The 14,490-nt window shown below is 39.7% G+C and overlaps 2 protein-coding genes across 5 annotated transcripts in view; one reads left to right on the top strand and one right to left on the bottom strand.

Annotated features, from left to right (window-relative positions):
* slit1a (slit homolog 1a (Drosophila)) overlaps nucleotides 1–3,534 on the top strand; it is a 111,004-nt gene extending 107,470 nt beyond the window's left edge. For all 4 annotated transcript variants that reach the window (XM_049601406.1, XM_049601405.1, XM_049601408.1 and 1 more), the window contains one exon: nucleotides 159–3,534. In XM_049601406.1, the coding sequence (XP_049457363.1) occupies nucleotides 159–397 (239 nt within the window). In that variant the 3' untranslated portion in view covers nucleotides 398–3,534. The remainder of the gene's footprint in view (nucleotides 1–158) is intronic.
* A 3,643-nt stretch (nucleotides 3,535–7,177) lies between these two features.
* Nucleotides 7,178–14,490, bottom strand: part of wu:fc17b08 (ligand-dependent corepressor) — a 31,767-nt gene continuing 24,454 nt past the window's right edge. The window contains exon 7 of the mRNA XM_049601402.1: nucleotides 7,178–14,322. Within this exon, the coding sequence (XP_049457359.1) occupies nucleotides 9,123–14,322 (5,200 nt within the window). The 3' untranslated portion in view covers nucleotides 7,178–9,122. The remainder of the gene's footprint in view (nucleotides 14,323–14,490) is intronic.

Below are 14,490 nucleotides of genomic sequence, written 5' to 3'. Positions count from 1 at the left end.
AACATACTAAAATTAGTACTGTACTATGACTGTATGGAAATACATAAAAAGGGTCTTAAATTTACTGCCTTTTAAAACCTCTTTAACTTCAGGATACCTGCATATACCCTGATTAATTAATTATAACAATGTCTGTGGATGTTTTTCCTGTTTTCCAGAGTCTGAATGCCGAGGGGAACCTGTGCGAGACTTCTACCAGGTACAGCGAGGCTATGCTATCTGCCAGACGACACGCATGGTCTCTTGGGTGGAGTGCAGTGGAGCTTGTGACACGGGGGCCTGCTGCGCCAGCCAGCGAATGAAACGCCGGAAATACACCTTTGAATGCAGCGATGGAACCTCCTTCAGCGAGGAAGTGGAAAAGACCATCAAGTGTGGCTGCGTGGGCTGCATGTAGCATCATTCGCTCACATTTCTTGCCGCTGCTGCCAAGCAGAAGATAGAAAGAAAGGAAAGAAGGAAGGAAGAGAGAGGACTGGAGGAAAGCGAGCAAGGGAGGGAAAGAAAGAAAGAGAGAGAGTATAAAGAATATATATAAAACCTCTATCTATATATTATGGACAACAATGTTTGTAAAATAGGACATTTCCTCCCCTTCCAAGGGTGTGTGACCTACAATAACACAGAGAAACCAACATCATGAGCAACAATGTAGAAGTGACAACAACAGCAACAGAACCATTGTATCTGCAACATTGTTCCAAGGGGTCCAGAGATTTCAAAGGTGTTGCATTCAGAGTGAGGCATCCCTCCAACCCAAATTACCCAGTGTGAATTCCCCATCCATCCGTGAGGCCTCTGACAGCCTAGCCACCATCTACCATCTTTACTTTGTGGAGGCAGGGAGGACAGTGGGGTCCAGCCTGGCTAAGAATGGCAGAAGAGAGGCAGAGAAACAAAAAGAGAGAAACAGAGGGATGAGAAGAGAGCTGGACTGCTTGACTTGGCAAAGCTATTTTGAGTTGAGCTTGGCTGGGTTACCTGGACTGGGCTGGATATGGTTTGGGTTGAGGTGAAAGTTGTTGTTGGTTCGGTATAGCAATTTCTCTGCCAGGATACCGTCATCCATCCACACATGCACATGTAGAAGTGAACAAAGAAAAGGTAGAGTTAGAGTGGCACATAATTCAATGCGGATGTCATGGCTTCGAGACCAGGTGGTCTGGCGTCACAGTTGTTTGCTGTGAGGTACCGTAACATAGAAACTCCATAAAAATAGAGACTGCACTGACTAGCAGCACTGAAAACGACAGTCATACATCTCTCTTAAGTACATGATCACACACGCATGGTATACGTACAGTTACACGGTCTAAGTGCTTGTAAAAGTGAGGAGGCTTGTGTGGTGCATCTATTCTGTTCATACAGCAAACCAATCTGGTGCTGGCAGTGCCCAGTGCTTATCAGTCCCCCAGCATGCATTGCCTCAGGGTTAGGACGATTTGCATAATCCCACCCCCTTTGAGCAGGAGGCTGTTCAGCCCTGCTCCTCTTGATGCCTGCAGTATTAAACTTGTGCAAACTGTTGCATGTGTGGAGAAGAGTTTGCCAACAAATATGTAGAGCTTCTTAATATCATTATAAATGTTATTACAAAACAAAAGGTTGCAGAATCATCTTCTGGTTTTTGTTTTGTTCTGTCTAATTTCTCATATTGATTTGTTTTTATTTTTGTTATATTTTGTCTCATGATGTAACCTAACTCCTTTAGCCGCCCCCCCGAAACCCTCCCCAACAACTCTTTATATAGAAATGCCTAACAGATTCTAATATATATATATTTGTATTTCATTTTGGTATAGTATTTTTCTATGTTAAGGAGTAAGTCTGTTTTTGGAAGCTTTGGGACTGGTGGAAAGGCATTCAGTTGGTTCCCTAGGTGTTTTTATTTGTTGATCTCACTTGTTTCAACAAGGTAATTAATTACGTTAATTGGCCAAAAATACAGCAGCTGGTTGGCCTTGTTGTATAGGAGGCAGTATTGGTCTAGAAATATGTTTAATATTGTATATGTTGTCTTCCATGTGAATATTACATCTAATTCATGAGAGTCTGTGCTTGTTTTTTATTTATTTTATCTAAAGGCGTTTTCCTGTAGAAAGTGAAAGGCATAAATGTTGCTGACTTTCAAATATTTTCAAAAATTTCAAAAAGATGAAAAAAGGTAAAATAATGAATAAAAATAGCATAAAAAATCTGTAAGGTATTTGTAACATCACTTAATAGCGAGTTACGACAGTGTTTTCCTCCTCTCTGGCTCAGACATTCCTCGTTCGCTGCAGAGGCTGGAGAGGTCCGGGCTGGGATTAAGAGATGTCCCCCTCAAATTTACCTTGTAATTACCATACCACACTTAAAGGCTTCTGATTGTTTTCATGTTCATTTTGTTGAAGTGTTGGGTTGTATTTCTATCATTTTAATTTGAGAGATGTTTGCCATAGAGGTGTTTTTAGTTCAACAGAGTTTAAGTAGTCAAGCTCAACTGATCATAAGCTGCTGTCAAGCCAGAAGAAATAGGATGAAGTTGCTTCTGTGGACAATGATCATGTTATATCATCCTAGATCTGTCTGAATAGGCAACCGTGTGAAGCATTACATGCCTACTACTGACAGATCCTAAATGAGAAAGGTCTGGACATTTCAATGTCTGTCAGTTCTGACTGGCTATCCACACAAAAAAAAGAAGAAATGGTGCCAATTACAATGAACACAACAGTCATACCTGAATGTATAAATGTGTATAGATAAATATGACCTATGCTTATTCATGAAGTGGTAACTTTTAGCTGTTATTTAGTTTCCAATGTAAGATATAGAAATCACATACTGTTCAATAAGTGACAGTCCATCGGGATGGCTTAAGGCATTGTTCTCCCTGCAGATTGGGATTGTGTTTATCCATTTTGCTGATCTAAATGTTAAAAATCTCTTTATAGTGTGAAAGGCTGCAGAGCCAGATCTCAGCTTGGTACAATGCACACAGAGCTCCTCTTCATATTGCTACCCATGTTAACTTTGTTTTACATGCTGTTGATGTGATCCCAGTGGTGTACAATAACATTAAAAGAAGATCTCATAAAGGATACTGATGAACAGTCACTGTAACTCTTAGGCTGTGTGCCTCATAAAGGTGCATATTTAGTCGAATGTGGCTTTCTTTTCATGTCTCCTTTCCTTCCTCTGCACTGATCTGTACTGGACTGGTGCATTCAACTTCCTGGTAGACATCTTAGTGGTGCTTGTGCTATATTGAGATGTAATTCAGTTATCTGGTCACATGACCAGAAACACAGATTTTCCATCCTATGAACTATATACATAAATATGTTATTGTAAACGACACAATGTCTCTGTTGTATTGAACTGGTGCAAAAACTTAAATATCCCTCATTGGGTTCTGTCTGTTTGCTTTTTGTTACAGGATTGATGGTGGGATTAAACTGAAAAACTCCCAATAATGCTGAATGTATGTAGTGCCACCGACAAAATGTTTACCAAACCTCCACTCTTTTTCATTAATTAAACTTAAATGTGTGTGCTTTTAAGAATGTGTTGTCTTTTTTGTTTTTGTTGATGTCATCTTTATTTGCCATAAAAATGTCACGGTATGCCATAAACAAACCATAAAAAATGTATAGCACAGCAGGAATAAGTTAAAGAATAACAATATCATAAACACTGTCATAGTATAGTATAGAATAAAAAACTGGTCATACTATAATATGTCACAAAAAACAGTCATAGCATGGCATAAAACATATCAAAATGTCATAGAAACGTCATACTAGTATGGCATAAATAATGTCATGAAAACGTCACAGAGTAGTATTGCCAAAAAAGATGTCATAAAACTTTCATAGTAGTATAGCTTAAAAAACGTCATAGTATAGTATGTAACAAAAAAAGAAGTCATAGTATAGTATGGCATAAAAAATGTCATAAAAACATCATAGTACAGTATGGAATTCAAACTATCGTAAAAACAGCATAGTATATTATGGCATGCTAACTATCATAAAAACGGCATAGTATAGTATGGCATAAAAAATGTCATATAAAGGCATTTATAGTATAGTATTTATAGTATGGCATTAAAACATAAAAACGTCATAGTATAGTATGGCACAAAAAACAGTCATAAAAATGTCATAGTATAGTATGGCATAAAAAATGTCATAAAAATATCATAGTATAGTATGGCATTCAAAATGTCATAAAAAGGTCATAGTATAGTATGGCATTCAAAATGTCATAAAAAGGTCATAGTATCTAGTGTGGCATAAAAAGATGTCATTAAAACGGTCATAGTATAGTATGGCATGAAAAATAATGTCATAAAAATGTGATAGTATGGTATGCCATAAAATTTCATAAAACATTTCAGTACAGTCGGGTATGCAAAAAAAAAAGTTTCTGAAAAAATGTCATACACACACCATTAAAATTGTTAAAAAGGAAAAAAGAAAGAAAAAAATCTTAATATAGTATATCATAAAAAAATGTCAAATTACATATGTTAATATGGTATGTCATAAAATTTGTCATAGTACAAATTCACGCCAACTTTAATGTAGACCTTCTCTTGACAAATATACATGTTGAAAATAACCAACAAAATGTAATACCTGGAAAATAACATTTAAGACTTTTACAAAAATATTTCTAAGGGCCTTAATTGTTGCTCAAATAATATATCCACTTTTAATATTTTTAAACATCCTGCAGAAAAACTGTATCAGAATTTATCAGAGACAAGCCCCCGTCAAAACTGAGTAATTTGCTTGACTGGGAATTTATTGTGTGTCCCTGATTCCTGGCTGATATTTGTCAAGAGAGAAAGAGTTCAGGGCGGCTGAGAAACAATTTCCTTGACCTTGACTGTGATAGTAAAGGCAAAAGGTTTGGATTCGTGCTAATTCAGAGAGAATCTTGGCTGTTCTGCTCAGACAAATGCTTGACACAGAGTAACCTCCATGTAATTATCCGCAACCGCAAATACTTGCCATTCAAGAACCAGTGGTTTCCTGTGTGTTTTAAGTAGGGGTGACATTACATAGTTCCACTGGGCCCCACATTCCATCTACTGCATCATCCCATCTGGAACAGACGTGTCCCATAGATGTTCCCTCAGCTGTGGGACAAACAGATTTTCCCCTTAAGTAGGACAAGCAGAAAAGGAAAATGTCTGAATCAATTTGACTTTAGGACTAGTGCTGAAGATGCCAACAAATTAGTTAGCAACAACTCCAAAGACAAATTGTTCCCGGTCATGTCATGTGTAACATCAGGGATGGAAAAGAAAAGCTGCAGCATACTGTATTCAAGAGGAGAAAGAGGGTTTTAAAATTACTGCCACCTCTCAAGACATTACTTCAAGCAGTAACTGATTATGTTGATCACCTCGAGGCAACAAACAAGCTGTAAACACAACAATGATATATCTGATCTCCTTATAAGTTGTTGCGGTTATCTTTGTAGCTCTGCTTTTGTGTCCATCAACCCCTGAGAAAAAATACCTGTCTCTTTAACTCGCATGATAAATGTTTAACTACCTTCACCAGCGAGACACTAACTTTGTCTATTTGCAGGTTGGTACTGGGCTTGAGTAATGTAGTCAAATCTGAACACTGACATGATATATTCATGTGTTGATTTAATGTTCAAACAATTTCAGGTAATATCATCACTTTCAATGTCTTTAACTGCTGAAAGTCATACTACAGTGTGCCATAAAAACGGTCAATTATAAAAAATGTCATAATAGTATATCATAAAAAAATATAAAACATCAAAAATTAATTAAAAGAATGTCGTTGTATATATTGTATGCCACTCATTTTTATTTAAAAAAGTTATACTTAAGTATGTAATAAAAAAAGATTAAAAATTCATAAAAAAAAAATGTCATAGTATAGTATGCCATGTAACTTTTTATTTAAAGTCAATAAAAAAGTTATGACAATTTTAATAAAAAAAGGTTAAAAAATATCATAGTATGACATAAAAATAGTCAAACTGATTAAAAAAAAGTCATATTATGCCCTAAAATCTTAAGTAATTAAAAAAGGTAGTCCAGCATGTTATATTAAAAAAAATCACTTAAAAGTATTTTTTTAAATGTCATTGTATAGTTTGTCACAAAAAAAATTGTTTTAAAAAATCAATTCAAAATATTCAAAATCATTCAAAATATTGTTCAACTCTGAACCTTGTCTGATAATCATCACCTTTCTCAGTTTTCCTCAGCAGCAAATATCTGTGCTTGCCATATGGGCACACTGTAGAGACACTTTGGAGGGTCACTGAACAGTCAGTGTCTCAGGTGGAAACACCCCTCACCTCAGCTGGGTCTGATCTTATTCTTACAGCTCAGTGGCCACAGATAACATGTCTATCTACTGTACAAGGGCTCTGCCTGCTGATGTTACCGGTGAACAACTCTTGTGTCCAAGATGGTAACACTGACAGGTTTGCTCAGTTCAGATGCTCTCATGGGTTGGTCCATTGTCTATGTGAAATACGTGAATAGGGTTTTAAAAGTGGTTAAAGAAAAGGAGATTTACTGTATTTCTGTTCTCTTTCAGGTTTAACTTGGATACAGAACATTTGCATTTCACCACTGAGGTGAATAAATCACCGTTTTTATTAATGTCATATTGGTTTAGGTGATAAGTCATTCATTCACACTGTTTTCTGCAGGGCCTGAGGTGATGGAGGCAAACTGTTCACCAATCTGTCCCACAGTGGGAGCTTCCTGTGGTGCTCAGGACTCTTGCCCATGAGCCGTATGGCAGGTTATGGCAAGTTCCTGCTTTGTGAAATGCCTTCATTGGCTACAGCAAGGCATTTCACAAAGCTGGAAACAGTCCTACGGCGCACTGGTGCATCAACTGCATAGTTTTATTTAATATTTGCGTGGCAGGTTATTAAGATGTCAGTGTGCTTCAAATTAGGTGTTTATAGGATCTTCAAATGATGCCTGAAACAGACAGCAGTGCCACATTCACGCAGCGTTTGGCCAGGTGTGTGGAGGTGAGACAGTTGGCAGGGTTTGAACTTCAAAGCTGTCCACTGCAGCCATTCAGAAACACTTTTGCATTCAAATGTACAACCTAGTCGATTTCAAGCATACAGAGCCAGAGTAACACAGCGGTATAAATGAGCCAACAAACAAAGATAAAATTCAAACATCTTTATATCAACTCCAGCAAAAATACAAAGTTCTCAACATAAAGATGTATCATTCTTGAGATTACCACAAATAAAGCAGTTATTTCTTTCTAATATACAAAATCAAAATCTTTTAAATAGCAACTGTAAAGAATAAACATGTTCAAGTCTGGTATTTGGTGGGCTGTTTCAGATCCGCTAAATTCATTAGCCTACATGGAGTTCTTAAATAACAATAAAAACGTGACAGACATGTTTTGCATTTACAGATGATTTACCCTCTAAAGAGAAATGACCATAATAATAATAATAATAAAAAAAATAACACTGTCCTAAAAATGACAATTGACAAAACACTAATGTAAGTTACTACGGTGGAAGTTAAGAAACTTCACATTAGGAGAACATCTGCCTCACAATAATAAAAAATAATAACATAAAACTGCAACATACTTGGATACACAACTCAGAAGTGTGACTATCTACCCCGTCATATCCAACTTGTGTATAATCAGGGAAGGAATTTATCGCCCTGTAATGTGCTACCAATGCTTACCTCATACATATTAACCGACCAGATATACATACTTTCAGTCTTTTGTTATCAGGGAAAATTGTTGCCAAAGTTATACACAAGCTAGTATCCGAACTCAGATAGTTTTTTGACGAGCACTAAATGTGCATACAAAGTCTCCAATGAGGTTAATATTTTCAAAGCTCAGGGGCATAAATATTTATTTCTGGGTTTCACTTCTAGGTAGACAACAGCTCTAGGTTGCTAAAACTGTCTCCACATTAACAAGACTTAACACATGCAGAAGCAGGTAAAATACTCAGAGTGAAGTCACTATTATGAGCAGATAACAATGGGTGCAATGGTCAGAAGTGACTGCAAAGATACACAGTGATGGAAACTGACCCCAAAACGACATAAAAAATACGAACGTTTGTCATGACACATACAGAGCACGGCTGTCTGTTTTAACAATTCAGACTTGTATTTGCTTTTACATCTAATACAACTATAGGAAGAACAATATTAAGTTAATGCTCTGGGAGAAAACGGAATATAAAAATAAACCTGTCAGGTAAGAGAAAATCAGAAGATCTGAATGCCTCAGTCAACATGAGAATATACAGATGACACATGAGGCACATACTGTGTGGAACGGAAACTATTTGCACACATTCTGTGAAGCAAATGAATATTGACTGCCTCTCCAGGAGCTGGAAGTTGTTATAACTAAAGGGCAGGAGTTTTCACATTTAGCGACACATTCTATTACTTTACACTTCATAAATAAGGCACCGGGTCACAACAGTCACATATTCACAATGTTGTGATTGGAAGACAGGCTGGAGATACAAACTGCCTACTTACTGTACGTAAAAACATTTTCAAAAGCAGGTGTCCCTTCTCACAGCAAGCTCTCAACAGTAAATGCAGTGCATGCTATCATCTAGAAAAACTATTATATACAAAATGGCAAATAAAAAAACAAAACAGGATGGTGAGTGAATGTAATGTCACCTCGATAACTGCATCAAAGCTTGATGTTTGTTATCCCGACTTCTAAAATGAGGTTTTAATAGGCCGTTGTTATCTCCAGCTGTGTCGTAGAGTGCTGAAACAGAAAGACAAACAGCAACTACATCTGATAGACACAATGTAGGACTTGTCTGTACGGTCGTCCCTGAACACAGAGCAAATGCTCAGCAAATAATCCATCACATTTGTATTTTCACACAAAAGCTTTACAAAAGCAGAAAATCACTTTCAAAATCTGTTCCTTCTTCACATGTTTGCCTACTGAAAAAGGTGTCCTCTCAAGAGTTTGGTGAAGAGTAGAAAATAGATACTTCTGGTCCTTCTGAATATATTCCAGATAAAAAGAAAATCACAAAAGTCCTCTTAATAAAGACGATCTCTCTCTGATCTCTCTCGGCGCCTTTCATTTTGAGAGAGATGTCCTGGTGCGCTTAGCTGGGGTCTCTGAAAGCTCCCGAGCTCTCTTGGTTGCTGATTTTGTCATGCTGCGTGGCAAAGAGGCTGCCTGCTTTCTCTTTGCGGGAGACTTTAAAGCCCCTCTCCTCGTCTGCGTGGGTCCCTCAGCTTTCCTGACAGGTTTAGGAGATGCAGTTTGGGGTTTTATGGACTTTGCAGCCCTCTTTGAAGCATGACTGGGGCTACTACTTGCAGGGACTACTGCCTCCATTTTCCTCTGGGATCTTGTTAGTACCTGGTCAGGTGAGGTTGGAGCCTTGACATCCGTGTTCTGCTGTGGGGTTTCAACAGCATTCTCTGTACCTTTGATTTCGGCAACAGTACTTTGTGACGAATCCTTTGTTTGGGTTTTTGCAGCATTCACTTTATTCACAGCAGGTTTTTCCACCTCCACTTTCTCAGCTTCAGTCTGCTTTTTATTGTCAACCTTGCTTTTAGATGTGTCTACGGGGTTATGTTCAGATATTTTAGGAGACCCTAGTCGTTGAGAACATCTCTTTGGCAATTCTTCTTTTTTAGTTGCATCTCTTGAAGCTCTACTACTGCTCTGAGGCTTGACTGTCTTCTGTTGAACAGGATGCTTTGTAGTTTTCTTGCCAGCCAATGCTTTCTTTCTTTCCATTTTTGCAGCTGATGCTTTCATTTGTTTACTGACAGGTAGGGGTGACTTCTGTGCCTTCAGAGATCGTTTCAGATTTGACTTTGTGGTAGACTTTTTGGTGGCCAGTGTTTTCATATTGTTGGTTTTTAAGGATTTTGAGGCCTCTTTGAGTCTCACATTGGTTTGCTGAACCTGCATCTTCTCTCGAATATTAGAGTACTTCCTCAAGATCCTTGCACTAGCTGGATTCTTTGATTTACCAGAGGATTTCTGGGATTCACCTATTTGTGCACGGGCTTTGGCAGAGGACTGGGACTTAGTCAAAGTCTGAGTAGTACTGGGAAGTTCTCTTTTCTCCTTCCCTTTGACTGCATTTGCTTCTTGCTCCAGCGCTTTAGCAATTAGTTTCTGACTCTTAGGGTTGCTCTTTACAGGAGAGGCGATGGCAAACTTTTTCAAATGTTTCTTTAAGCGCTCTGCCTGTAGGCTTGGAAATACCCCCTGAGAGGTCCCTGAAGCACTAGATGAGCTGTGGAAGCACAGCTGAGTTTCTGACGGAAGACGTGTATTCACCTTCTTGACAATGACAAGGGACTTTGTTTCTGTTGTTTCAAGGAACCAGCGACAAATACTAGTGAGATTAAAACCTTTCATGAAAAGCATTTGGACCGGTGAATATTTCTGGTGCTCTGAGGACTTTGACTTTCTTGCCCTGCGTTTACTTTTCCATATAGCTGCCTGTCTGTCTGCTTTGTTTTTGTATTTTGTTACTGGCTGACCCTCTTTGTCTATTTGCACCCAACCTTTTTGCATTTTATCATACTTAATGTTCAAATTTGTAATTAGTTGTTGGTTTTCTTCTCCATTCAGAGTCTCAAAGAATTTGTTAGTTTGCTTTGGGGGCTCAGGTCTTGGTGTGATGACCGGGAAGGCTGAGCTGTGGGATTCAACAGACATGAAAGACACTGGAGGCGGCTTCACCTGAGCTTTGGTTACTCTTTCTGTCATTATTCTGGCATGGGAAGCTACGTCACTGTGTCTTCCAGCTGCAGTAACAGCACTGGTAGAGGGTACAGCCAACCTTTGTGACCTCAAAGCTAATTTCTTGTTGTCCACTGGTGATGACTGAGTAACAGACTGGTGGGATGTTTCAGCCTTACTGCTCTCACTTCTTAATGGCATTCTTGTGGATTTGTTTGGTATGGAAGAACTGATATCATCCCCACTTCCAAACCTGTCTTGTAAAGATGCTACATTTGGCTTTTGGGGCAAAGAGACATCACTTGCTTCTGTCTCCTTTCGGAGAACTCGCTTACTTCTTAATGGCATAATCTGTGTTTGCACTTCAGTCTTTATAGGATTTTGTTTTTCTAATGGACTTGACACATCACTGCTAAGTTGCTCCTTCTCATTCTTACAGTCGTCTACGAAAGCCTTTGTAGATCTTAGTTTATGTTTGGGCTGTGATCTATTTTCTACTTGGTTTGTTTGAATTTCTTCAAAGGTTGTCTCTACTGGTTTTTGTATTTCCTCAGAGGCTGTCTCCACTGGTTTATGTATACCTTCAGAGGCTGCCTCTACTGGTTTTTGTATTTCTTCAGAGGTTGTCTCTACTGATTTTTGTGTTTCCTCAGAGGTTGTCTCTACTAATTTTTGTGTTTCCTCAGAGGCTGTCTCCACTGGTTTATGTATACCTTCAGAGGTTGTCTCTACTGATTTTTGTGTTTCCTCAGAGGTTGTCTCTACTGGTTTTTGTGTTTCCTCAGAGGTTGTCTCTACTGGTTTCTGTATTTCTTCAGAGGTTGTCTCTACTGGTTTTTGTGTTTCCTCAGAGGTTGTCTCTACTGGTATTTTTATTTCCTCAGAGGTTGTCTCTACTGGTATTTTTATTTCCTCACAGGTTGTCTCTACTGGTTTTTGTATTTCCTCACAGGTTGTCTCTACCGGTTTTTTTATTTCTTCAGAGGTTGTCTCTACTGTCTGAGTGTTTTCAATGTTTATTTCCACAGTTGTCTCTGGGACTGTGGGCTGTTCAGAGGTTGCAGGGGAAGACGACCTGACTGGAGAAGGAGAAGTAACAGAGAACGAGGAAGGAAGGGGGAGGGAGGGAAGTTGCTCTGTAGATGGAAGAGCATGGTTAGCAGTAGGTTTTGCAGAAGAACTAGACGTGACAGCGTTTGATTTGGGCAGCGATACTGGAGTTCCAGCTGGTTTCTGGCTGGCTGATCGAAGTTGCCGCTGATCAGAGAGGACAGGCAAACTATCCCGATCTCTCTTAACTCTCTTTTGTTTCTGGGTTTGTTTGGTCGTTGAGGGAACTTTTGATGTTGGGCTTGGTGGTGTGGCAGAAGATGAATCATTCACCTGCTGAGTTACAGGAGTAGTCTCAATCGATTTTACAGCTACCTCTGTTTCAGGTGGATCGTTCTCCACATTTTTGTTTGCAATAGTTGAATCAACAGTTGATTTAACAGGAGATTTGCTGGGGACATTCTGACTTGATTTCACTGGGGTTTTAATAGGTGATGGGGTGCTGTTACCTGATCTACGACGCAGACTTCTGTCAGAGGCTGATATGGGTCTACCATTGACAAAACCCACTACCACATTTTTTGTTTTTCTTAACCGCTTTGGCAACTGCACTTCAGTCCCTTTTTTTCTGCGCCAAGGGGGTAATTCATTTGAGAGCACATCAATTGACTTGTTATACACGTCATCTTCATCATCCTCATCAGCATCATCTTCGTCAGTCTCTACAGGCAAAACACTATCAGCTGTTTTGGATGCTTTACTTTCTGGCTCTTCCACTATCAGCTGCTTTGCTGAACCTGTGGTGTTGGACTTTTCTGTCTCTTCAAAGTTGTCATGGTGCACCTGTGACTCTGGTTGAACTTCCTGAGGTTGATCATCTTCTATTTCCTCCCTTTTATTTTCCTCCCTTTCACCAATTTCTTCCTGAATTTGATGCACCGGTGATGGGGTGCTAGTCCGCTGGGGAACAGGCTCACTGTTGTGCAGTTCATCTGATGAAAGCTGAGGCTCATCTTTTTCTATGGTAATATCCTCTAATGGTTCCACTACTGTTTCTATGACTATTTGAGCTGTACTTTCACATATATCCATCTCTTCAGGCTCAGGCTCGTTGTCTTTTTCTGCTTCAATTGGAGTCTGAGCAACACTTTCCTCACTTCCTGGTGTTGTCCCTGAATCTGCAGCTATATGCTGTTCTACATCTGTTTCTTTGTTTTCCGTTGGGGACCTTTTCGGGGATGAAGGAGCAGACTGCACGTTGCTCTGACACTGATCTGTCTGACTAGTTTCAACTATAATATCTACTTCACTGGCTGCTACCTCCACCATATCTCCTGTTCCTGGTATCACACTCTCATCAGACTCCTCTGTGGACATCTGTTGATTCATTGTCTCCCTGCATGCTCCAGCAAAAGGCATATCCACAGGTGGTACACCTTCAGGCTTCGAAAGTATTTGTTTTGGGGTGACCAATGTGATCAGCTCAGGCATTGGATTAGGACAGTTGCCCCTCCCAGCCAATGTACGGACAGTTTTTAACTCCCAGATTTCATCTGAATACATATGTCCTCTAGTGCTTTTTCTGGCATTGCGACGGGGGAGCATGCTGCGCCGACGTTCCTTGAAACACTCTGTAATTGGTTTGTCAATAAAAACAATGTCACAGTGGCCAAGATCAGGGTCAGGCATTACCCTACAAGCCGAGTCCCTGATCCGATGATCAGAGGATGGCCTGATGGTCTTCCTGGCAGTCCGTGGAGAGTCTGAAGGAATGGTCATGTGGACTGAAAACAGTCTTGCTGAATTATCTTTGGCATGTCCGAGAGTCTCTTTCTGCCTAGCTTGATGTGCTTGACTAGCCTGACTGTGTCTCTTCACAGAGGAGCTGAGTCTAGCACTATGAGTCTCTGTTCTGCTGGATGAATTTGAGTTACCCTGTCTGTCCTCCAAAGTGTCTGAATGAGATGAAAGAGAAGTGTTGAGGACACATGACAACTTCTTGCCAGCTGCAACATTGCTGGTCATGATTTTCATCTTAAGAGGAGCATGATCACCATGACGGTTGTTGTCTGCATCTACTGGATTAGCAGCAGGAGTGACTAGAGCTTGGTTACTCCCTGACACAGGGCTGCGTAGATCCAAGACAGGGCCAGAAGATGTTTTCAGCGACACTGCATTCTCTGGGGCTTGTTTCATTGCAGTGCTTGGGATAGAATAGGACATAACCTGGACTTCTGACTTGGGAGTGGATTCAAACCTTAGCTCAGGGCATGACTTCTCAGGGGTGACTGCGCTGGATTTCACAGTGGAACAAGGAGTTCCCTGGATCCCAGAGGTAGAGTTAGAGGCTTGTTGTGTATTGGAAGATGCCAGTGCTTTGACCTCCGTCTGTAGAAAACCTATGGCATTTACTATCTGTCTCTGGTGGTGTGGACAGAGTTTGGCCATGAACTGTTCCAGCGTGGAGGTGGACTGCAGGTCTTTTGCCTTTGCAATGGGCAAGTCTGGATACTCACTGAGGGGGGAAAAGAACAAAATAGATGTAAATGCACATTAGGAAGAAGCAACACTGGTTTGTACTAATGATTGGTATGTGACTGTTAGACCTAGGTGTCTTTATCCATACAAGTCCATTATAAAGTTGTCAAACAGTGGTGGGGCTAAATGTTTGTGTGAAATAATT

Source organism: Epinephelus fuscoguttatus, linkage group LG16 (genome assembly GCF_011397635.1).
Source record: "Epinephelus fuscoguttatus linkage group LG16, E.fuscoguttatus.final_Chr_v1".
Taxonomy (NCBI): domain Eukaryota; kingdom Metazoa; phylum Chordata; class Actinopteri; order Perciformes; family Serranidae; genus Epinephelus; species Epinephelus fuscoguttatus.
This window is presented reverse-complemented; position numbering and strand designations above follow the sequence as displayed.